General features: G+C 48.0%; 1 protein-coding gene across 1 annotated transcript; it reads left to right on the top strand.

Annotated features, from left to right (window-relative positions):
• Positions 1-1,769: 1,769 nt before the first annotated feature.
• Positions 1,770-23,999, top strand: LOC116941550 (cyclic AMP-dependent transcription factor ATF-7-like). The gene is made up of 13 exons (XM_032952714.2): positions 1,770-1,980; positions 5,726-5,805; positions 6,219-6,315; positions 8,778-8,905; positions 10,248-10,382; positions 13,236-13,405; positions 15,669-15,807; positions 18,080-18,205; positions 18,310-18,444; positions 18,625-18,706; positions 19,766-19,974; positions 20,696-20,804; positions 21,259-23,999. Exons 2-13 carry the CDS (start codon positions 5,755-5,757, stop codon positions 21,468-21,470), a joined length of 1,593 nt encoding a protein of 530 aa, XP_032808605.2. The 5' UTR covers positions 1,770-1,980; positions 5,726-5,754; the 3' UTR covers positions 21,471-23,999.
• Positions 24,000-25,723: the final 1,724 nt, after the last annotated feature.

Genomic DNA, 25,723 nt, shown 5'->3' with positions numbered 1-25,723 from the left:
CCAGCATCATCGGGCAATTCGCCAGAATGGTAAAGCCCTCACTTGCTCCCGGTCTTAAATAGAGCAGCAGAGTGACGTCATCATTTAACTCATTCAGGTGCAGTAATTATATAATCGATATATAATCTATTGGTAATCAGTCAATGGTTATGACTTTTTAATAAATGTTTTCTCCTACAACATCAGCGATTTGAAGCATGTTTTATTTTCAAAATGGAAATATGGTTTTGGGGGGCAGAGCCTTGTGGATTTGATCATGGATGATGATGACAATGTTGGGGCGCCGCGGTGGCTAGGAGATGTTATCTCCCTCGCCTGGTATACAGGAGGTGCGGTGGGTTCGATCCCGATCCGACCCTGATGCATACCGTATAAGCAGAGTTTGCACCTATCTCCTCCGCACACAGTAGCTCCGCCTACTCCATAGACCCCGCCCACTGGTCATGTAGCTCCGCCCACTTGCCAGGTAGCCCCCGCCCATTAATCGGATAGCTCCGCCTACTGCCCAGGTATCTCCGTCGACTGCTTCGGGGCCGTCCATAAATGACGTCACGCGATTTTAGACGATTTTTGACCCCCCCCCCCGCCTTCGTCACACGACGTCACAAAAAGTCAGACCCCCCTCAAATATGACGTCACAAAGCTCTGCCCCCCCCCCCCAAAAAAACATGCTTAAAATCGCTTTAAAATATCGTCATTGTAGTGCGTATTTAATGTGCCTCTGCACTCTGATGATGATAGGTGCGTGACGTCATTTATGGATGGCCCCTTAGATAGCCCTGCATATGTTCAGATAGCCCCAACTTTTCTCCGAATCGTAAAAACATTTCAGATTACTGGGATAGAGCTGGCCAACCACCCGACACGTTCAGTACGTGTATCCATACTCTTTGGTTCTTTAGGTAAAGTCACGTAGGTAAAAAATTAATTAATTTATAAATATTATAAAATCATCAGGTGTAAAAAAAGGCACAGCAAAATAACTGTGCTTTTTTTACACCTGATGAAGCAAGTTTGTGTTGCCTCCGAAACGTTGTGATTTAATTTTTATTTATTATATATATTTTTACCTACGTGACTTTACCTAAAGAACCAAAGAGTATGGATCATTGCAGTCACGAAAACTTCAAATCTAGAAGTACGTGTACCGTTACATTCATTTTTTTCGATCTGTACGTGCAGAAGACAATCAAAAGTTAGCGTCGTGGAGTATATCATTGTGAACGTGCACTACTGCCAACGCACAATAACCAAACAATCAGTTAAATAGCAAAACATCTATTTCATATAATTTTATTGTATTTCTACATACGTGACTTTACCGAAAAAACCAATGAGTAATTTTATGCAGTCACGAAAGCTTTAATACTTTATTATCTAAGCAATGTCTTCTGCATATACATATATCTGCCTCTAATTAACAAAAAAATAAAGTGCTATACTACCACACAACAAACATCCATCGCCACGCGCACTACTGCGAGTAAGTTGATTTGCTTATCTCGTGCATGAGGTTCGGAGACGCGGCGACGTGGTGACATCACGACGCATACGTCCCCTGGCTTTTCCATGAGTGACATCATCACGTCGTCTCGCGCCCAATCGTTACGCGATGACGTTGGCGGCGTGCCGGCGTCCAGACGGGCGACGCTCCTCGGCGCGATGACGCACGCTGTCGACGCGATCACGTCATCGCGGCACGTTTTGTTTTTGGCTCGGTGATAGGCGTGTCGCGGCGCGGTGACGTCACGACGCAAGCTTGCGTCGTGGCGTCACCGCGCAACTCGCGTCGTGACGTCACCCGCGTGCGAGGCGGTGTATTTCGTGTGTGTGTGTTTAAATGTGTGTGTGTGTAGGTGAGTGTAGGTGTGCGTTTGAGAGAGCGAGCGAAATACAAGGGGGGGTGGAGAGCGTCTCTCATGTCGTCGCCGGCGTGAGATCCTCTATGTAGCCTCGCCCCGTGCTCCCCGCTTCTCCGCGGTGAGTGACGCCTAACCCAGCGCTCAGGCCACGGGGCCCCCATTGTTAGTGCGCTGCGACCCATTGAGAGCTCGTGTATCATCATCATCATCGCCGCTGCTGCTTCATTCATTGTGCTGCCGCTGCTGCTTTTCGCTGGTGCTCGGTGTCTCTGTTCATGTGTCCGAGGCTCAGGAGCGAGTCTGCCGGAGGCGACGCGGGTTCACCCCGGCACCGTTACTCCTCGCTAGCACCCCCTCCACCCGCTTCTCCACGGGCTGGGAGCGGGCCATTCCTAAATCATTGGCGTGGTTGGGTCTCTCGACCCTGCATGACCCTGATACTGACCCCCTTGGTCCAGACCCGACCACGGTTATTAATTGAACGTGACCCGCACCCAGGCATGGTTCTGTACAAGAATTATGGACCGAATTACTTGAACCTGACCCGCGTGATTAAGGTTATGCATTTAACCTGGCCCGCAAACCAGGCATGGCCCAGATTGTGACCCTGACCTGAAATTGACTCGGACATATAAACTTTGAAATCACTCCGATATTTAAACTCTAATATGACTGTGGTATATAAACTTACCCAAGATCTGACTCCAACCCATGTTCTGGTCCAGATTCTGACATTGATCTAATCATGACCCAGATCATTTCTGATTCAGTCTCTGGCCCATAATTGACCCGGAACAGTGGCTGGATACAGAAAACACCATGAGATTGTTTGCCCATTGTCCTGATTGCAATAACTCAAATTAGTTGAGTATACTTAAAATGTCTCTGCAACTGGCCGCTTACATTGACCCGGAACTGACCTCAGCCCTGCCCTTGCAGAGAGTCATAATATTGAACCAGATAATTGACCGGACTTTGTTCACAAATATATAACCCTAAACCATAAATCTAACTCTGAATCAGAGCCTGAACCAAACACTAGCCTAGATGCTGACCTCTATCCAAAACTGAACATTACCACAGTGGCGAGATGTTAACTACCACCCCTGGTGTAAGGAGGTCGTGGGTTCCATACCGACTCTGGCACCTGTATATTTGGAGTTTGCATGTTCTCCCCGTGTTCGCTTGAATTTTTCTGCGGGCCCTCCGGTTTTTTCCTCTACATTTAGAAGCATGCATTTAGAGTATTTGGCTGAGATACATTTCCACATGATAAGCAATTTCGTTGAGCTGTCATTTGTGGTCAGATCGCTTCTGAAAAAGAGCTATATGTATGGATGTATGTTGAACTTCTTTCATACTGTGCATAAGACAGCCGTGCCAATCGAAGGTGTGGGGGAAGGGCAACAAACTAAACACAACAAGCAATTCCAGAGCAATTAGCTTTCAATCTAGATTGAAAAGTGCCTTTCTTGCTGTGGCTTCCTAATATCGGAAGGAAGAGCGTTCCAGACAGCCGCAGAAGCGCATTTGAAAGCATGCGATGCAGTGACCGTCTTTAGCTCAGTGTGCCTTATCTGGTAAAATAAAAAAAATAGTTTAGCTTAAACAATTTTGTTTTAGTTTAGTTTCTATCTCAATACTGACAGAGATCTGGAACCCAATCTCGGCCCTCTCATTACTCCAATGTCCCATTGCTGTGTGTTAGCTCGTATTGCATGATTGTTTGGCCTAGAATTTGACCAGTACAGAATATTAACCGCGTGGTGGTGGTGGGTAATTGTATGGACCTCATTTGCCGTATCTTTCTCCAGTGCAGAATCTCAACTGGGTTGTGAAGCTTGTTGCTATTTTGTGGCAATTCTGGGACAAATGTCTCAATATTAGCATATTGAGTGGAATTCAATCAGGCGCAAGGCCAGTCATATGCATTGTCTCTATAGAGTGTGTGTTTGTATATATGTGTAGGTAGCAGATTCCTCACTTTAATGTCATATTATAGCTTCGCTTGTATTTTTTTTTTAACCAGGCAAGAGCCCTTTGAGACCATAGGTCTCCTTTTCAAGGGCTACATTATGGGGATGGTCTTTCTAAATGACCGCATTTGCACCAGTGGCTCGTTGCATAATCCACTTATTTTTCCATTGTGCTGATTTAAATTAGAAGCTAAGAAAAATGTCACTTATTTTGTGGGTATCTGGCCACAGTGGTGCTTGACAACTTGTTTTCAGCAAACATGACTGCAGTGCATCGAGGGTAGTAGTGCACGCATGTAATTCAGCTTTGTTTTCACAATCACTATGCAAATCAGTAATCACCCTCTACTGGCAGATGAATGCCCAGATCACTTGCAAAATAGACTATCCAGGTCTCTTGTGCACTCACCTGGTGTAACAAAATGAACTTATACTCTATGGTTTTATTCGGTTAAGTAACGTAGGTGAAAAACAAATTACAATTAAATAAAATACAAAAAATAAAACACGACGTTTCGGAGGCAACACAAACTTCCGTCTTCAGGTGGAAACAGTCACGGCAAAAAATCGCTGCACCAAGTGAAAGCTTCAAATCTAGAATTAACAACTTCTACGGGGAAGATTTTCACCTATATGTTAGAGCTTTTAACAGACAACGATCTTGGTGCAGCGATTTTTTTTTTGCTGTGACTGTTTCCACCTGAAGACGGAAGCTTGTGTTGCCTCCGAAACGTCGTGTTTTAATTTTTTTATTTAATTTAACTTTAATTTGTTTTTTTTTATCTACGTGACTTAACCGAATAAAACCAAAGAGTATGAATTCTTGCAGTCACGAAAGCTTCCAATCTAAAATGAACTTAACTTAAACAACTTTTCGAAAACAAGGGTCTGGTGGATGCTGCAGATTTACAAACCGGGAAAAAAACACTGAGCTATTGTTCTCTTTGTTGAACTACTATATATGTAGCGATTATATATCATGATTTTAAAACCTTATTCATTACCAAACTTTAATTTTAGCTCTAATAAATCACTTGTGGACCACCAACAAGAAGAATACCCTCCACTTGCTACGAGGTGATGAGAAAACAGCAGTACAGCAATTGGGTTCATGGACACATCTGTGGAGACTTCTATTGTCCCCCTCATATGGTGTATGGATCAGGGGTGGAGCCAGGATTTTGACTTTGGGGGGGGGCTGACTTCAATATTCTGAGATATCCAGTGTGTATGTTTTCCAATGGGCGCCACAAATGTACAAAACAAATTTTATTCGATTTGAACGCGGAGTTTTTTAATAGGTCGGAGCCGCTGATGTGGCTAATAAGTTCGATAAGTTTAAAAGGCTGCCGCTCAAGCAGCCTGCAGGGCAGCACAAGGTGGCAGCCTGCAGGGCAGCACGAGGTGGCAGCCTGCAGGGCAGCACACAAGGTGGCAGCCTGCAGCATTTTGCAGCAGCCGGATATCCGGTTATCCCGATTACCGACTTTCCCAAAATTTCAGGGGGGGCTGAGCCCCCCCCAACCCCCCCCAACCCCCCTGTGGCTCCGCCCCTGCCCTGGATACTGTCGCATTCTTGCACACGCAAAACACACTTTAAGAATGAATAGGAGAGGAAAACACCCTCACTATTGGGATTACGCACATGGCAACATCGCCACCTGCTGCGAAAAGTTGGCAAAAACCCACCCTGATTTTTTTTTTTTGCAACTCAGGGAGGCTTTCCTTGACAAAACAAGTGGCAATTAAATTGTAGTTACAGCTGATTAACATTGTCGTTGATTTTTGGATGATTGTTTTTTCAAGTAAAATTCAATATTGTATTTTTTTTTTGTGTGGCGTTTGCTTGATTTGCCATTGTCTTCATATGGTTTGTATTGTTTGCAGGTGTCAGGGTTAAAGTGCACGGGGTAAAAATGAGTGAAGATGACAAGCCGTTTGTGTGCAACGTGCCAGGCTGTGGGCAGGTAACACATGACTCACCTCATCTCACTACGGGACAGGGTATCTCCATGTCCATTAACAGCACTCGAGCAGCACTGCGTTGCTGTAACGTTACAATTATCAGTACGACTCATTTGCCATTGGCTTCTTGAATGGATCAAGTTCCTCGTTGTGGAGGCAGATTTAGAAAAAAATGAGCACCATCTTTTGAGACGGGTTCAATTTGATTGGCAAGCCAATTTTGCAGTTTCCAATGGAGAGGCAGACGACCCCCTTCCATACGAACCTTCCACCAATGGCTCAGGGACCACCGATGAAAATTATCTCTGCCCAACGTGTGTTTGATGGAACACACGCGATGATGTGTACTTACCTCGTACATAGATGTGTACAGAAAAAATGAGGCTCACACTTTGTTGTTGTTTTTTCTCTGCAGAGCTTCACAAACGAAGACCATCTGTCCGTGCACAAACACAAGCATGAGATGACTCTCAAGTTTGGGCCACCCAAGAGTGACGCCCTCGTCGTTGCTGGTGAGTCGCTGTTCTCCGAGCAGCGCCGTCAGCAGTTTTATTTTTGTGATCCTCACGATTGTTATTTCGCTTGTTTACCTAAAAAGTGTCTACAACAGTGTTCTTCACACATTTTCAGGGGGTGGTCATTGTCGCCAAAAAGACATCTTCAGTGTGAGGGCCGCCACACATTTGAAACCATTGGTTTTGACAGCAGCACGATGTTTTGACAGCAGCATGATGTTTTGACAGCAGCACGATGTTTTGACAGCAGCATGATGGGGCGTTTTCACATTTGTACAGTGAGGGAAAAAAGTATTTGATCCCCTGCTGATTTTGTACGTTTGCCCACTGACAAAGAAATGATCAGTCTATAATTTTAATGGTAGGTTTATTTGAAAAGTGAGAGACAGAATAACAACAACAAAATCCAGAAAAACGCATGTAAAAAATGTTATAAATTGATTTGCATTTTAATGAGGAAATAAGTATTTGACCCCTCTGCAAAACATGACTTAGTACTTGGTGGCAAAACCTTTGTTGGCAATCACAGAGGTCAGACGTTTCTTGTAGTTGGCCACCAGGTTTGCACACATCTCAGGAGGGATTTTGTCCAACTCCTCTTTGCAGATCTTCTCCAAGTCATTAAGGTTTCGAGGCTGACGTTTGGAAACTCGAACCTTCAGCTCCCTCCACAGATTTTCTATGGGATTAAGGTCTGGAGACTGGCTAGGCCACTCCAGGACCTTAATGTGCTTCTTCTTGAGCCACTCCTTTGTTGCCTTGGCCGTGTGTTTTGGGTCATTGTCATGCTGGAATACCCATCCACGACCTATTTTCAATGCCCTGGCTGAGGGAAGGAGGTTCTCACCCAAGATTTGATGGTACATGGCCCCTCCATCGTCCCTTTGATGCGGTGAAGTTGTCCTGTCCCCTTAGCAGAAAAACACCCCCAAAGCATAATGTTTCCACCTCCATGTTTGACGGTGGGGATGGTGTTCTTGGGGTCATAGGCAGCATTCCTCCTCCTCCAAACACGGCGAGTTGAGTTGATGCCAAAGAGCTCCATTTTGGTCTCATCTGACCACAACACTTTCACCCAGTTGTCCTCTGAATCATTCAGATATTCATTGGCAAACTTCAGACGGGCATGTATATGTGCTTTCTTGAGCAGGGGGACCTTGTGGGCGCTGCAGGATTTCAGTCCTTCACGGCGTAGTGTGTTACCAATTGTTTTCTTGGTGACTATGGTCCCAGCTGCCTTGAGATCATTGACAAGATCGTCCCGTGTAGTTCTGGGCTGATTCCTCACCGTTCTCATGATCATTGCAACTCCACGAGGTGAGATCTTGCATGGAGCCCCAGGCCAAGGGAGATTGACAGTTCTTTTGTGTTTATTCCATTTGGGAATAATCGCACTAACTGTTGTCACCTTCTCACCAAGCTGCTTGGCAATGGTCTTGTAGCCCATTCCAGCCTTGTGTAAGTCTACAATCTTGTCCCTGATATCCTTGGAGAGCTCTTTGGTCTTGGCCATGGTGGAGAGTTTGGAATCTGATTGATTGCTTCTGTGGACAGGTGTCTTTTATACAGGTAACAAGCTGAGATTAGGAGCACTCCCTTTAAGAGTGTGCTCCTAATCTCAGCCCGTTACCTGTATAAAAGACACCTGGGAGCCAGAAATCTTTCTGATTGAGAGGGGGTCAAATACTTATTTCCCTTATTAAAATGCAAATCAATTTAAAACATATGTGACATGCGTTTTTCTGGATTTTTTTGTTGTTATTCTGTCTCTCACTGTTCAAATAAACCTACCATTAAAATTATAGACTGATCATTTCTTTGTCAGTGGGCAAACGTACAAAAGCAGCAGGGGATCAAATACTTTTTTCCCTCACTGTACATTGTCGCGGGCTGCACGTCAGGGTCCACGCTAAAGGCCACAAGAGGCCGCCAGTGGCCCGCGGGCCTTGCAATGAACAACACTGCTCTACTATATACAGCTACATGAAGGCCTCTCCACGCTGTCGCTGTCGCGCACAGTCCAGTGCTACCATTTCACTCCTGCACATGAACTGATCTCATCACCTCATATCTACGATGGTCATCCTCTTGGATGCGTTCTCTCCTTTGGCTGAAATTCCATCATCAGCCCGGTTCGTTGGCCATCATCCCATCTCACGGTGCTTCCTGCCCAAGCCTTTTTTACTTTCCGAACTGTCATTATGCTTTTCATTTGTGTTTGTTCCCTGATCCACTCGTTACTTTTTCTGTCTGTGTCATTCCAAGCGTGCAGTTTTCCGATGCTTTGTTAGCTTTTGAGATTTTGTCCAATTTTATTTGTCGTTCCATGTTTCTGATCCGTATGTCAGAGCTGGCAGTATGCGCTGATTGAAAACTTTCTTATTCAGACATATTAGTGTGTTCCTTTTCATTTTCACCAAGTACACAGAGTGCTCCCATCTTCCTTGTCTCCCGTGCAGACCAGACTCCGACCCCGACTCGCTTCTTGAAGAACTGTGAAGAAGTCGGCCTTTTCCATGAGCTCGCAAGCCCCTTTGATAAGCTGGAGCATGAGTTTAAGAAGGCTCAAGAGGAAGAGGACAAAAAGGTGGGGTGTTTACACCCCTGTGATTTTGTTGCCTCGATCATAATCAGTTACCGCTGTCAACCACCACCTTTAGAATAATTTCATCGCCATTGTCATGCTCAAACACTGTCGTTCAACGTTCACAAAGTCAACATTGCTCACAAAACGCATTGTCAATAAGCATTCATCACCAGTGTACTGTCACCAGGGTACTTTATGTGGGAGCCTACAGGCTACTTCCAGTTGTTTCTCCAACTGATATCTTCAATTGTTTCGTGAACTTATGCACAAGTTTTTATTCGCTCATATTTGAGCCCCACATTGCAGCCAACTTTATTCAGTTCTTCTGACATTTCCTGTGCTATGTTTCATTTCCATTGGTTGTTACAGTGACAATATCATCAGCACATCTGAGATGACTAATACTTTCTCCACCTATATATATGCCTTTATTTCTTAAATCCAATTTCCGAGAAACATTGTCTATCGTCACTGTGAATAACTTTGGCGAAAGTGTGTCTCCCGGTCTGAATTCTCTTATCCGTATAGTAGAAATGTATTCGTGCAACGTCGATGAATCTGTTACAATTTTGTGAATGTTTTCATATTAAAAAAAGAGATTTCCATCGCGACTAATTTGAAGGGAATACGCAAGTCGACATCAGTTCTTGTAGACGTGGACCCAGACTGTCTGTCCTAGGCTGACTGCGCATTTGAAGCTCCTTAAATGAGAAAAAAACAACGTAAAAGCTACGGTCAAAAATGTTGCTATAGACTTTGATTTAAGTATATTTTTTTACGTTTTTTATCACAACAAGACGCGAGCCCGGTAAAACACGCCGAAAGATTCCAGTGACGGGGTACAGAGAATCCACGGTAATACATGCCGGTGCAACGGAACCACACGAAAGGTCAAGGAAGCAGGGGTATAGGGCCCGCTGCCACATTCAATAACTTTTTTTTATTGTTAATGAGGCTTTAAACGTTTGTAATGCCGACGGCTTGGGGAGTCCTTCATTCAGCAGTGGATTGACGATGCTGATGATCTTGTCAGACAGCCCGTGCCGCAGGGCTCAGGTACGTACGTATATCTACGAGAATGAGAGGTCATCGTTTTTTGGGTTGCCTCTTCATTCTTTGTCGTTGTAATTTTTTGAAATTTTCCCTCCACATTTAAAAATATGCATTTAGAGTATCTGGCTGCTATCAATTTCCACGCGATAAGCCGCTTCGTTGAGCTATCATTTGTGGCCAGGTCGCTTTTGAAAAAGAGCTGCATAGCTCAGTGGGCCTTGTTACCTGGTAAAATAAAAGATATATTTTAAAAATAGTTGATCGTAATTCCTCGAGCCGGTCTGCGCAGCTCGTGCTGGGGTTGCCTGCCCCCAGCCTGGCCGAGGCGAGCAGCAAGGATGGGGAGCACGTGGCTATGGAAACCTCGCAGCCCTGCACCTCCTCCACCCAGCCTGAGCCCAGCGCCGGCAGCAGCAACAAGAAGGTGAATGCGGTAGGGGAGGGTGGGGTGGCGGCACTGCACGGCAGGAGGAAGTATGGGGCGCCACGGTGGCGAGATGTTAACTCCCTCGCATGAAATGCAGGAGGTCATGGGTTCGATCCCAACTCTGACGCCTGTACATCTGGAGTTTGCATGTTCTCCCCGCGGTCGCGTGGATCTTTCTCCAGGTCCTCCGGTCTTTCGCTCCACATTTAGAATCAACAGGCGTTCAGAGTATGTTGCTGCTATTAATTTGCATATGAACCTTATGGCGGGACACCGGGGTCCCGAATAAACGAAAGTCAAAATCGTAATTAATAAATAAAAATATTTGCCGGCTCCGTCCCACCGCGCACATAAACGGCACGACCCACCTGGCGCGGATCATTCTGTTGTCACGTCGTCCAAGCGCAGCGAGGACGAACGCGCAGAAGAAACAAAACTTTCAAACTTCGATTAGCGCATCGTGTAGAGCTCGTCGAGGGGAATATATTGCCTTATCGTTCGCCTTCAACAGACATAAAATGACGTCGCAATGCAGTTTATGCGAGAGCCGGGGGCTTATGGGACCCCGGGGTCCCGCCATAGGGTTCACGTGGTCAGCCACTTTGTTGAGCTGTCATTTGTGGCCAAGTCGCTTCTGAAAAAGAGCTACATAGCTCAAAATACAAATACATAAATAGAATATAAGAATACTGGTCAAGACATCCAGCGCTACCAAGCACCACGACCACTGTAAGAGCATGTTGTGCTTGTTATTGCATGGAAGTCGGTGAGCTGAGTTTGATTCCTGACCATGGCTATCATTAGTTGTAAGCGATATCAGTATCGGTCTTGAGTACTCCTCTCTCACCGACCCACGTTGGCTAGCGTGGTGAAGAGTGGTCAAACGACTCCAATGGCAGACATTCAATGTGGATTTACAAAGGGCTGTACAAGCTTCCTAGAATGTAATGCAAATGTAGTGGATTCAACTGAGTCGCGGATGTACTCTTTAGAGACAACACATATTTATTAACACCAACACATCACCAGATAACCTATGGTGGTGGGCCACCAGGCTAACTACACTAGCTACTGGGAGTAGCTACAACAGACAGGACCCAGGCTTCAGTCCTCGTCCACGTGTTGGTGATTTCTTCTTGGACGTAGAACGTAGATCGTAGATCTTCAGATGACAACAGCAACGCTGAACCCCGGTCCCTGTGGGGACCCCGGTTTATATCCTCCCGGGTCGTGGCTGGCCCCGCCCTTGGCCACGACCACCTTCGAGAAACCTCTTGTCGTTTCTCGACCCTTCCCGTAGGATCTCACCCTGACACGTGACCACCCCCTAGCCCCCACCTGGGACCCCTGTGTAGATCTTACTCGTCACGTGCCTTCCGGGGTCAACCAGAGTGCCATGGCCTGGGGTAACCTTATCCCATGGCTGACACTCTCACACTCCCTCCTGTAGGAGTCAGCACTGCGCGCCATGCGTGGTGCCACTGTGCTATCCCAGCGCTCACCGAGCCCCCACTAGGGCTGATACTACACCCACCTACGGGGTGTCCACGCTGACAATGCATCGCACGCCGTGCCTCGCTAGAGCTGGCATTATTCAGCGACACTCACATGTCGCTACATACGTCATGTCCGCTATGTGAGTACATCGCACGCTGTGCCTCTCTAGGGTCAGCACCACACAGTGACATCCGCGATCTCACTACACAAGCATACCGATGTAGGCCAGGTGTGCTAATAACCATTGTGTGCTTGTGTATCAGAGGTTGCCCATCGCCTTCACCCCTCCAATATAACGAAAGGACGCGTTCCTCGTAAGAGAACTGTGCTGATATAAGCTGTGCCCTATGTTCAGCTTCTACCTGTGTAGTGTCTTCAAAAATGACTCACACCGACACGTTGTAACAAGTCACCTGCTTACACTTTATTCAACTATTCTTGCACCAGTTGTAGGCACTCCTATAACTATCTGTACGGTAACTTCTCCCCACTCTTATCTACCTTTCACCTCGCTTATCCTGCACTCAGCAGCTCTGCTCTCAGCATCTCCACACAGCGTCTCCGCACACAGCATCCTCGCACACAGCGTCTCCACACACAGCGTCTCCGCACACAGCGTCTCCACACACAGCGTCTTCACACACAGCGTCTCCGCACACAGCGTCTTCGCACACAGCAACTCCGCACACAGCGTCTCCGCACACAGTGTCTCTGCACACAGCGTCTCCGCACACAGCATCTTCGCACACAGCGACTCCACACACAGCGACTCCGCACACAGCGTCTCTACATCTCCACCGCTGCCCTCACCTACGCTCCCTCAGACCCACTCACCCATCTGTCCCGGCGGGGGGATCAGCCAACACCCACCCGGCGACGGCGTGAGGGTCGAGGTCCCGTTGACGGCTGGAGCGGCAGCGGCGAGATGTCTTCACACTTGGTCCCCAGCAATAACTCCCCGCTCCGCTCATGCACACGCCCTTATATTCCTCTGCTAATTATCCGAGACCTCTCGTGCGTCTCTTTAAGCTCTCGCCAGGCTGGCGCCTGTTGGCCCATCAATCAACCCTTCTCTGCCGTCTCCTTGGCAACACCTCCGGTTTCAACGTGAACAACCGGTCGACCCCGTTTGCACCTGCTTAGCCCCTTACAACTGGCGGTTTGTCCGTGCAAACCTCACGCGCACCTGTTTGCCCTCAGTTGCCCCCGGTTAACTGTGCGCACCGCGTATTTGACTACTCTACACCTGTAATGTTAATGTTACATAAATGTGCCCATGTGAATGTGACGGGTGAATGACCGTGCGCGCACACGGACGCGAATAACGCGTTGCGCGCCCCTCAAACAACGCAGGAGGCTGCGTTCCCTGTGGTCTCCGAGGTGGCGCTGCCCCTGCGCCCATCCTCCCTGCTGCTGCCGAGCCCCACGCGCAGCCCCAGCATGGTGATCCAGCAGACCATGCCTTCGCCAAATTCGCCCTCCGTCATCATCCAGGCTCCCTCTGCCCACCAGCAGCATGTTGCGTAAGAACCGTTGTCATACGAGACACACACACATGGCACGAATTACACACGGCATTATGCGAGACATGCATCGCGTAAGCGCCATGTCATGAGAAACCAGCGTCACATCAGATCCATGCCACTTCAATCCCGCCCACACCTCTGATTAGTGCGGTTGGCTACGTATGGTATAAAATAAGTTCAACATACATACAGTGAGGGAAAAAAGTATTTCATCCCCTGCTGATTTTGTATGTTTGCCCACTGACAAAGAAATTATTAGTCTATCATTTTAATGGTAGGTTTATTTGAACAGTGAGAGACAGAATAACAACAACAAAATCCAGAAAAACGCATGTCAAAAATGTTATAAATTGATTTGCATTTTAATGAGGGAAATAAGTATTTGACCCCCTCTCAATCAGAAAGATTTCTGGCTCCCAGGTGTCTTTTATACAGGTAACAAGATGAGATTAGGAGCACACTCTTAAAGGGAGTGCTCCTAATCTCAGCTTGTTACCTGTATAAAAGACACCTGTCTACAGAAACAATCAATCAGATTCCAAACTCTCCACCATGGCCAAGACCAAAGAGCTCTCCAAGGATGTCAGGGACAAGATTGTAGACCTACACAAGGCTGGAATGGGCTACAAGACCATTGCCAAGCAGCTTGGTGAGAAGGTGACAACAGTTGGTGCGATTATTCGCAAATGGAATAAACACAAAGGAACTGTCAATCTCCCTCGGCCTGGGGCTCCATGCAAGATCTCACCTCGTGGAGTTGCAATGATCATGAGAACGGTGAGGAATCAGCCCAGAACTATACAGGATGATCTTGTCAATGATCTCACGGCAGCTGGGACCATAGTCACCAAGAAATCAATTGGTAACACACTACGCCATGAAGGACTGAAATCCTGCAGCACCCGCAAGGTCCCCCTGCTCAAGAAAGCACATATACATGCCCTTCTGAAGTTTGCCAATGAACATCTGAATGATTCAGAGGACAACTGGGTGAAAGTGTTGTGGTCAGATGAGACCAAAATGGAGCTCTTTGGCATCAACTCAACTCGCCGTGTTTGGAGGAGGAGGAATGCTGCCTATGACCCCAAGAACACCATCCCCACCGTCAAACATGGAGGTGGAAACATTATGCTTTGGGGTGTTTTTCTGCTAAGGGGACAGGACAACTTCACCGCATCAAAGGGACGATGGACGGGGCCATGTACCGTCAAATTTTGGGTGAGAACCTCCTTCCCTCAGCCAGGGCATTGAAAATAGGTCGTGGATGGGTATTCCAGCATGACAATGACCCAAAACACACGGCCAAGGCAACAAAGGAGTGGCCCAAGAAGAAGCACATTAAGGTCCTGGAGTGGCCTAGCCAGTTTCCAGACCTTAATCCCATAGAAAATCTGTGGAGGGAGCTGAAGGTTCGAGTTGCCAAACGTCAGCCTCGAAACCTTAATGACGTGGAGAAGATCTTCAAAGAGGAGAGGGACAAAATCCCTCCTGAGATGTGTGAAAACCTGGTGGGCAACTACAAGCAACGTCTGACCTCTGTGATTGCCAACAAGGGTTTTGCCACCAAGTACTAAGTCATGTTTTGCAGAGGGGTCAAATACTTATTTCCCTCATTAAAATGCAAATCAATTTATAACATTTTTGACATGCGTTTTTCTGGATTTTGTTGTTGTTATTCTATCTCTCACTGTTCAAATAAACCTACCATTAAAATTATAGACTGATCATTTCTTTGTCAGTGGGCAAACTTACAAAATCAGCAGGGGATCAATCATTTTTTCCCTCACTGTATAAGTTGCTTTTTCACAGTTACTAAGTACATGTCCAAGGGCCCAAAACCAGCAAATGGCCCACAAGCAAATTTATAAGAATCTTGGCCACACTAATCAGATACTAGAAGATAATATATTTTGCCTGGCAACACTGCGTTTATAATTTCAGCGTATTCAGTCACTGAATGCGCTCATCACTGAATGCCACACTATCTCAACTCTTTTGAATCGGTGGTCTAAATTACATGGTCTCACATTCAGTTATTTTGATCTGTGCGATCCAGATAACGACGAAAGCTTTCGTACATGCAATGCTGCACACCTTTGTGTGTTTTCCAAATTCTATTTATTTCCAGCCTGCTTTAATTGTACTGATATCATGGCTTTCCTAGTCATTTTCTGATTCGAATGTCCTATTTGGCTCTCGGCAAGGAGGTTTCCCCAGAGGTTTGGGTTCACGTTCTGTGTGTCTGTGCTGTGTTCATCAGGCCCATCCCGGGTTCCCTGCCCGTCATCCTGCAGCTGTCCAACGGCCAGGCGGTGTCGGTGTCTCTTCCGGCCAGCGCGGCCGCCAGCCCCACGCTTCCCGTGCCCGCCGCCTACCCCGAGCAGCCCATCACCATCCAGGTGCCCAATGGCACCGTCACGACACCGAGATGCAAGCGGCGCAGCCTCTTTCTCCGCGTTTTCTATTCACTCGCACACGGCTTCATTGCGGACAGACAGCTCCGTTGACGTGATGAAAACAGAATTGAAGAATAGGCTTTACCCCTTTCTGGCAACAAAACGGGTGTTATGACGTTGAAACACCAATTAGATACAAAGAGAGTATCCATTCGCCTTGAGAGCTTGGTGTACGTGTTTGAGTTCACTGGTCAGGTGTGCATGGTCAGAGATAAATTGAGCTCTATGGTGTAGCGTTTTGATGAGGAAATTCTTCTGGGATGGATGGTGGTGGGAATCAGGTTTTAGGTAGGCATCAGTATGGGTCACTTTCCTGTAGACAGAATGGCTCAATGAGCCATCTGGTCTCTTTTTGATTAGGACATCCAAGAAAGGTTGCATGCCATTCTTTTCTACCTTCATGGTGAATTTGATGGCTGGGTGTATGGAATTGATGTGGTTGAGGAATTGGTTCAGAGCCGGTCAGCCATGTGGCCAGATGACGAACGTGTCATCCACGTACCTCTTCCACAGGGACGGATGTAGAGTGGATGCCTGGATGTGCGTCCGTCTCAAATTTTTCTTTGAAAATATTGGCTACAACCGGAGATAAGGGAGAACCCATTGGGGTGCCTTCCGTTTGTTTGTAGAATGTTCCATTCCAGGTGAAGTTTGTGTTGGTGAGACAGTGTCTCACCAGGGCTGGAACATCAGCATTCAATCCTTGTTGGACCAGGTCTTCAATGATTGCAATAGTATCGGGCACAGGTACTTTGGTGAACAAAGAAACTACATCAAAACTGATGAGTAAATAATCTGGGGACAGTGAGATGCCTTTAATTGACGATACCAGGTGAGTTAAGTACAGAAGAAGTGGTCTTACCAGTCAATGGCTGTAAGGTCTCAAGAGAGATATCGGGCCAGTTTGTAGGTGGGTGAGCCAATAATACACAACCCACATCCCTAACACACAATACAGTCGGTACAATTATAACTAATTGAACCTCATGGCGGGACCTTGGGGTCCCATAAGCCCCCGGCTCTCGCATAAACTGCGTTGTGACATCATTTTATGTCTGTTGAAGGCGAACGACACGGCAATCTATTTCTCTCGATTAGCTCTACACGATGCGCTAATCAAAGTTTAAAAGTTTTGTTTCTTCTGCACATTCGTCCTCACTGCGCTTGGACGACATGACAACAGAATGATCCGCGCCAGATGGGTCGTGGCGTTTATGTGCGCGGTGGGACGGAATCGGCAAAAATAAATTAATTACGGTAATTACGATTTTGACTTTCGTTTATTTGGGACCCCGAGGTCCCGCAATAAGGTTCAATTGCTAATCCAAACAAAACTGCTCATAACACAGTTTATAGATAATTGCATAGTAATTCATTTGTAACCCTGCCACGCATTGAGTCCGTAGTTGCTGATGGTCACAGTGTAAAAATGTTGGCCAATCAGCAGGTCACGTGTGATGGGGTAAAGTGTAGCCACTCCCAAGACATCTGGCCAGCGTGAAAGAGCCGGCCAAATGCCCTACTCTGTAGGGCTCCATAGAGCGTTAGAGGCATTTCCAGTGGGTATGGCGGCATTCCCAGTAGATTCTCAGCTCCCATAGTTACCGAGTGTAGGCGCAGCTTTCTTGTACCAAAAAATAAGCTATGCCTTAACTTGTGGGAGCAAAAAGTCTGACGCGTGTTTGAGGTGTCTTAAATCAAACTGTTTCTTTATTTCTTAGTTGCACAAAAACGAGCTTATTCTAAAGTTATATCTTTGCGTGTCCACGTACTGTGTCACCTCGTCGCACGTACTGTGTCACCTCGTCGCACGCACTGTCACCCCGTCGCACGGTCAAAAGACTGTATCCACTCGCTCCCCACCGGCTCTTCTCATAGCCCCCCGTTTATACTGTAAAAACCAGAAGTGATGTCATGGGTTCAACCAACGGAGCATCTAACCACAGGGGTTTTTTTACACAGTTGGAATATTCCAAATCAAATATAACCAGTCCGTCAACAAATGTATGACGGATGTACATCAAATCTATATACAGAAATAATACACTCACTTTCTGTCTTATGGCTCCTACACCGAGCCCCGCCATCCATTTGCAGCTTCATGACTCGGGGTGCCACGTGCAATGCCGAGGGTCCCACAAAAGAGCGGTGTTCACCGTGGTGAGCGTAGCAACGGTGCTGAACAGGAAAACCTCCTCGTGCGTTTGTGCTGCAGATCCCTGCCGTGGTGTCAAACGTGCCGGGTATCCCTGGGCCTTCTCTGGGCAGCCTCGCTCCACCCTCGACCCAGGCTGCCCTCACCACCCCGCCTGGTCCTCATCAGCAGCCCGGAGTCACCACGGTGCGTTGGGGGGAGTGTGGGGTGGGGAGGCAGCAATGTGTGCCTCGTACTGTCCACTGCTTAGTGATGCGGAGATCACGCGTGTCTCTCTGTGTAACACGCAGAGGCTAAAGGCCATGTTGACAGAGGCGTCGCCCCAGAACGGAGGGGTGGAGGTTCTATCCCAGGCCGTGGAGATGGTGATAGCCCAGCAGGATTCCCATCTGCCCCTGCTTAGCCTGCACATCCCACAACCACAGGTGGCATCCAGCTCCCTCCTCTGTCATCATCCCAGTTCCTCACAAATGCATGCCCCCCCATCCCTATATGGAGACTCGTAGAGCTGTGATGAACCTCATAGAGGCTGCATTGAGTGTCATAAATCTGTATTGTTTCTCATGGAGCTGTCCGTCCCCGCCGTGTGTGTGTGTGTCCTGCAGGCCTTGTCTGAGCCCCAGCCGTCACCTCCGGTCTCCACACCGGGCAGCAGCAGCAGTGGGTGTGGTGGAGGGAGTGGCCCAGGTGCTTTCTCTTTCCACGCTGGAGTTCGGGGGGGGGGTGTGGAGGAGATATTCTGTAGCTGCCAAAAATTGTATGGGCTTCAACTTATCCACAATTTGTTATATACACATACTGATCACTCTCTGGCCTCTCTATGTCCTGTGAAGGGTCATTGCCCGAAACGTCACCTTTTATATACTTTTAAGGCCACGGTGCGATTGACAAACGTGTTGGGTTTTGTTGTTTTGTTATTTGTCTCTGTACCACTGTCATCGTCAGATAATTTGTTTAGTACCTCTAGATGTACAATTATACTTCGACAACCCGATTTGTATCCAGTGCTGGGATGAAGGCCTATCCACACACCGTGTTGGTGAACAGGGTTGATTTTTACAGCAGACACTTGACCTATGTTGAATCACACGTGTAAGAATAATTTATTTTACAGTCTATGCAAATGTATTCCAAATGTTACACTTAGGTTCATGGAACAAACGGGACAATGAAATGCAGACAGTACAACAGCGCAGTATAAATGTGACAACAAAGATTGTTTTTTTTTATTAAATATCGACCCCAAGTCGTTACAATTGATGAAATCACTTGGTGGGAGAGGGGGAGAGCTGGGAGGATACGGTGTCTACTTCATTAGATCTCCTTTGCCAGTACCAAAATGTAATAATAGGGTTTTTCTCCTTTTTTCTGGCAACAAAACTGAAACCTTTTTACAAGGATTCATGTCTGCATTAACCACAATACCTGCAGTCAAAAAAACATAGTATTTTTTTTGTTTGCATTTTGACTGCAGGTATTGTGGTTAATGCAGACATGAATCCTCGCAAAAAGGTTTCAGTTTTGTTGCCAGAAAAAAGGAGAAAAACCCCTATTATTAGGATACGGTGTGTCGGTTGCGTAAAGATTTTAAGGGCCGTCGACACGTTAATAGCGAGCTAACAAGTCCCTTACCCTCACCATCTTCGCGCCTCCTGCCGCGTCAGCGATGACGCGTCTCGCAGCCTCGCTGCCGCCTCTGCCCTCCTCCGCTCGTCCCCACCCTGCCCCGCCTTCCTTCCCCCTCAGGCGTGGAGCTGAGTAAAAACACGAGCCCGGCGGCGGCTGGAGGGGGTCGCAGGCGACGCAGCGCCATCACGGACCCCGAGGAGCGGCGCAGACGCTTCCTCGAGCGCAACCGCGCCGCCGCCTCTCGCTGCCGCCAGAAGCGCAAGCTGTGGGTCATGGACCTGGAGCGACGTGCGGAGGACCTGGCTCACACCAACGTGGAGTTGCAGGTGCCACACAAGGGACGTGGAGGACCCTACGGGCCCAAGAGCTGCCCGTACCTCCCGTCGCTCCCTTCTTTTTTCTCCGATCAAAAGAAACAAAACGATCCTCGGTTATTCGGCACTTTGCTTCGGACATTGCGTCGTTTTCTTGGCGTTACATTTTTGGCTTTAATGGCCTTTTTTTATTAATACGAGAAATATAACATGGTTACACATTTTCCCATGTGGCATAAATCCCATTGTGCACAGACACAACAACAAAAAAGACACCCTCAAAAATCCATTACGAAATCCCGTCCCATCAAATTGAGTGTGGCACCCTCTGTAGCCCAACGTGCCAAAAAGGATGGAACACTCCCCCTCCCCCGTCAAGCTGAGCGTAGCGAAATTTCAGATTTTGGCAGCTCCCCCCGACCCACAGCACTGTGGCAGAGCACTTGACTGGCTGATGGACGGGCACACGAATGAGGAGTAGAGCGACAAGGGAGATGTAGGAGAGTGCATGGAGTGGGTGGGGGGGAAAGTGGAGTGGAGATGATAGAGGAGACGTAGGCAGGGGTGAGTCCATGGAGGTTCTTGATGACGGCGAGCGTGATCTTGACATTGATCTGGGATTGGACAGGAGCCACTGGCATGAGCATTGGGTCGACGGGGGCAAATCATCTTGTGAGGACGCGGAATCGTCGCGTCACTGCTGACATGTTTCTCCGTCGCTCGGCATTGGCAGAAGGAAGTGACGGATCTCAGGGGCGAACTCGCCCACCTCAAGCAGCTGCTGCTCGCACACAAGGACTGTCCCGTGACGGCGTTGCAGAAAGAGGCACAGGCCTTCTTGGGTGAGTGGACAAATCTAAGACAAGATCCCCCGTGTCTCCCACACAGTTGGGGAAAAGGCTGGTAAGGGGAATGAGGAGTTGGTGTGGCCGGCACCACGCTCGCCCTTATCTCCCCAGTGCTGATGTTCACACAGCACGCCAGATACTAATTTAATGCTGAGTTAACCTAGTGGAGGATGAAGAGAGGTCTCAATAAGCTATTCGTACAATTAAAGGTTTGAGACCAAGGTGTCTGTCCCATGGACTAATTTGGTCGTTTGTGATTGAACCGATTTTTGTGTTTAGTTTGTTGTCTTTCCCCCGCACCGCCGAATAGCACGATTCTCTACGTACGATGCGAAAGTAGTTCAACATACACACATTGCCATGTGCTGTGCCCCAGTCATCCAAATGATGCCAGATCCTCATTTGTTTCACCACCACCACCATGACAATCGCTTTTCATGGTGGGCAGGTGCGATCATGGAGTCCCAGGAGAGTACAGCGGCGGCTGCAGCTGCGGCGGCGGCTGCGGCGGCGGCGCCGTCGTCAAACAAGTCGTCCGTGCCCCCGACGGAGATCGCTGAGGGGAGCGACCCGGTGCCGGACAACCGCCTGCTGACGGTGGACGTCTCCGCGCTGAGCGTGCCGGGCGGCGGAGGCCAGACCGTCTCCGGCTCTAGTTGACGACTCGTTGAGCGGGGGGCCAGGCCCACGTGAGGCTCGACAAGCCCCCGGGGCCTGACTCAGCCCGAGTCCGGGTTCGAGACCCTGGCGTGGTAGCCTGGGACTCCGGGGGCACGTGGGTTCGGCGGGCACTGCCAAGCGGCTGCTGGGCCGAGGTTGGAAGCACAGATTTTTAAACGGGACGAAGCAAGTCGACTCCGCTTCCGTCGCGATTCAGGGGAGGCTCGTGAAGTCGTATAACCGCTTTTCCGTTGGTGTCTGTCCGTCCTCTGGAATAGTGACCGGTCGGAAATTTAACATGGCGAGTGATGACCGGGTAATATCCTACACACGTAGCTCTAGAAATACACAGGGTAACCTCCTGGATGCCATTCTTTACTCCCATCTCTTTCATGTTGAATATATGAATCATAGTTGCTCGTTTTCATATGAAAGAGAGAGAATGCAATTCTTCACCGATTGTTTACATGGTTTGGCATTTTTTTAAAGGCATTGTACATTTCGAAATGTATTTTATATGTAGATTATTCTATATTTAGAGCTAGAGTATTTGAAGACGAGCTGGGGTGTCATGTCTGCGTGCCTGTGTAGTGCACTCCCATCGTTGTGTTTGTGCACGTGATATGCACTTGTTTTTGCATTCCTAGAGTCGAAGTGAATTTCGGAACGTACGATGAGACACGCAGTACTATTTTGAGGGTTTCCTCCACGACCATGTAAATGAACTTGCGATTCCGAAAGGGACCTTGAACACCTTTGAACAGAAAAATCACTCGCATCTTTTGCAGTGTCGGCGTGAGCGGAATGTGAACCTTGCGTTATTGTTTACTTCGATCACAGGTGGACGTCCCCGTAGCTGCGAGCAAGGCTGCCGCTGCCGTTGCTATCGTGCAACGACGCACCCTGGGGGGGTCTCCCAGTCACAGCGCAGGCAAGGGCAGCGGTAATCGTGGGGCCAAGCGCAAAGCCCAAGTGTTTCCGTGACGCGTCCTTTTTTTGTTCACGTTAATATTATTGTTATTACCGTCACGTTTTCTCAGCTGAGCCTTATTTGCGACGAACTTTTGCACTTTTTTGGCAACGCGTCTGCGCGTGCTTCAGCGCCGCCGCTCGCTGGCGCGTGCCTCATTTCGGATTTGCACTTTTAAGTTCTGGCGCGGCGGGTTTGCCGCATTTACGTCGCTCGCTCACTCTTAAGTATCAGCCGCCCAGCCACTGATTTTGAAGCTCTCTTCCCGCTGTGCTTCTTCATGCCCTGCAAACCACGCCGCTGCTTGGTTTTGGAGGTCATCTCGTCAAACTGCACGAGCGGGGAATTGCAGAACAGCAACCGTGATCGCAGTCGATTAGAGCCACCCGACGACACGGCGTGTTGAACAGCACAGCTCAATGGTCACGTGTTCAGAGCAATGACCACTAGATAACTTTTATTAATGACTGGGTAAGAGCATTGAGAGCTGAAGTATTTTTTTAAGGAACACCCGAGGTTGGTTAATTGCTGTAGACCACATGACACCTATAGGCTTGAATCACGTATTTTACGTTACTGCAGCGATCCAAAAACGTTTCGGTCATAATGCAGTTTTTGCTCTGAGCAAGTCTAATTATCCTGCATCCCATCAGCTACATTCACTGGTTGGTGTAACTGCCAATGGAGCAGCCGATGAGAATTTTAGGTGGTGGGGTTTATGCCTCGAAATGAAAAGTATTAAAATGTACTTCGCCGAAAACCCGGAGGAGGTTAAACGCATTGCCGACGGCCTTTATGAAGAATACATTTTGGGGCCTGAGTGCCATGTATCGAGTTGTGATGGCATGCGAGTTTTAATCTTGTAACATGTACAGAGCGATAAGAAAACCGTCCTCGTGTGAGGCTTGGGGGGGTCTAGCCCTTCAGGAACACCGTATGACTAGACTAAGCATCGCAAATGCAACACAAGGTCGCATTAACGGGCAGCAGCAGTAGCGGCACTGTGTCTTGGTTTACGGTCCATCATTTGTTCTCATCACGTCGAAGTCGAGCTGCCTTGCCAGACGCCCATGCCGTTTTAAGGATCGTCTGTGCCTGAAAAGTTACACAGTTACAAAAAGTGACCCACGGGAGGTGCGTGAAATTTATTGCATTATTATTTTAATGAACATAAGCATACCCACGTGGGATTCCCCCCTCGAAGTGTCGTTCATGGTGTTAGTAAGTAGCGTTTTGAGTGGTTGACATGTTTGTTGTCTGAAAGGTTACCTTGCACTGTGTTGTATCTTCCAGTGAAACTGGGTAGGTTGTGGCTTGGCGTTTAGATTTGTAATTGCAATGCGGACAGGTTATTTTGTAATCGGAAAGCATCGTTGCTGTTCGACTTGTGCGTGCGATGACCTTCACACACTCTCTCTGCTGTTGCTCGCAACATTTTACATTTATTCTCTGTGGGAATCTCTCTGCCAAAAGTTGGCAATGCGTGTTTTTGTCGTCCTAACCTTCGTTGTGACAAACTTATTAAATAGAGGCTTGCCCTTGGTGCAAGGAGCCACGTCCTCCTGGGTGGTTTTGGATCATTTTAGTTTTTTCCACTTCAGCATTTTGTATTTTGTCTTTTCCTCCCCCAATGTTGTCCTGAACTGCGCCAACCGTCGCAAGGCGAGGAATCCAATCGGAAGAACTCGTGCGGCGCAATGCACCACCCTCGGGTTTGAGAATGGTGGTGAGATGTTAATTGCTTCGCCTGGAATGTAGAAGGTCGTGAGTTTGATCCCAACCCTTGACGCCAGTTGTATATTTGGAGTTTGCGTGTTCTCCCCCGTGGTCGAGTGGATTTTCTCCGGGCCCTCTGGTTTTTCCATCCACATTAAGAAACAACGCGCGTTTCGAGCATTTGGCTGCTATACATTTCTACTTGATAAGCCACTCCGTTGAGCTATCATTTGTGGCCAGGTAGCTTTTGAAAAACAGCTGCATAGCTCAGTGGACCTTACCTGGTTAAAAAAAAAAATTTAGGAGTGAAATAGGTCACAGAATTGCTTCCGAAATCTCAAATTGGCTCTTATCCACACACACTAGGGGGCACCACCTGCCTACCCAGACATGCCCATCTGGATGAGAGCTATTAACTACCATGAGCCAAGAATGTCTGTGTCCCGCGCGTGACGTCACTCCACGTCGACCAGCCCCCCTCATTAATAATCATGAACAGGTTACGTCCTCCACATGGACCCCACTCATTAATAATCATGAGCGGGTGACGTCACTCCGCATGGAGAACCCCCACACTCATTAATAATCATTATAAGGTGACGTCCTCCAAATGGACACCCCCCGCCATTGATATTAATTATCGGCTGACGTCACTCCACATGGGGGGGGGGGCGAGGCGCCTCCTCCCCCCTCCTCAGCGTCAACTCATAACCCTCACTACAAAGGCAGAACCCTCACGTCATCACGTGATCTCACCCTCACTACAAAGGCAGAACCCTCATGTCATCACGTGATCTCACCCTCAACAAAGGCAGAACCCTCACGTCATCACGTGATCTCACCCTCACTACAAAGGCAGAACCCTCACGTCATCACGTGATCTCACCCTCACTACAAAGGCAGAACCCTCACGTCATCACGTGATCTCACCCTCACTACAAAGGCAGAACCCTCACGTCATCACGTGATCTCACCCTCACGACAAAGGCAGAACCCTCATGTCATCACGTGATCTCACCCTCAACAAAGGCAGAACCCTCACGTCATCACGTGATCTCGCCCTCACTACAAAGGCAGAACCCTCACGTCATCACGTGATCTCACCCTCACTACAAAGGCAGAACCCTCACGTCATCACGTGATCTCCGTCACGCTGTTCGTCACGATGAACAAGGGACTATAACCTTAACATGAAATAGGTCTGTGTCACCGCGCCCTTATAAATTGCACACGCATTGATGCAGTGGATATATCACGTCGCGGTCTGCTTTTCGCTTGCGAGTTTCAGATTTACTGCTTACACCCGTCCTTGGACGAGCAAAAGGCGAGTTTTAAATATTCGCGGCCGTAGCACCGCTCCGACCCGACAAGAAGTCGTGTGATGGCGTGGGAGCGGCGTGGATGGTGAGAGCGTGAAAGTTGCCGACGGAACGCTCTCCCTCCTCAGTCTGCCTTTGCCTGCCGCACTATTTGGCACGCAAGCACTTTCCATTACAATTTGTTGTAATAATGCATTGTATAATCTTTTTTTTTCATTTGCACTTTTAAATGCGTTTCTGTTCATCAT

Source organism: Petromyzon marinus, chromosome 12 (assembly GCF_048934315.1).
Source record: "Petromyzon marinus isolate PM22_M1 ecotype Great Lakes invasive population chromosome 12, UKy_Petmar_22M1.pri1.0, whole genome shotgun sequence".
Taxonomy (NCBI): domain Eukaryota; kingdom Metazoa; phylum Chordata; class Hyperoartia; order Petromyzontiformes; family Petromyzontidae; genus Petromyzon; species Petromyzon marinus.
The sequence above is the reverse complement of the archived record's forward strand: the minus strand, read 5'-3'. Positions and strand labels throughout refer to the sequence as shown.

Bases quoted from the DNA above. Each gene is read 5' to 3' on its own strand.
- LOC116941550 (XM_032952714.2), top strand. From the start codon at position 5,755: ATGAGTGAAGATGACAAGCCGTTTGTGTGCAACGTGCCAGGCTGTGGG. The intron at 10,383-13,235 runs GTGAATGCGGTA...CAAACAACGCAG, and splicing joins CCGGCAGCAGCAACAAGAAG to GAGGCTGCGTTCCCTGTGGT. The intron at 18,707-19,765 runs GTGCTTTCTCTT...CTTCCCCCTCAG, and splicing joins TGGTGGAGGGAGTGGCCCAG to GCGTGGAGCTGAGTAAAAAC.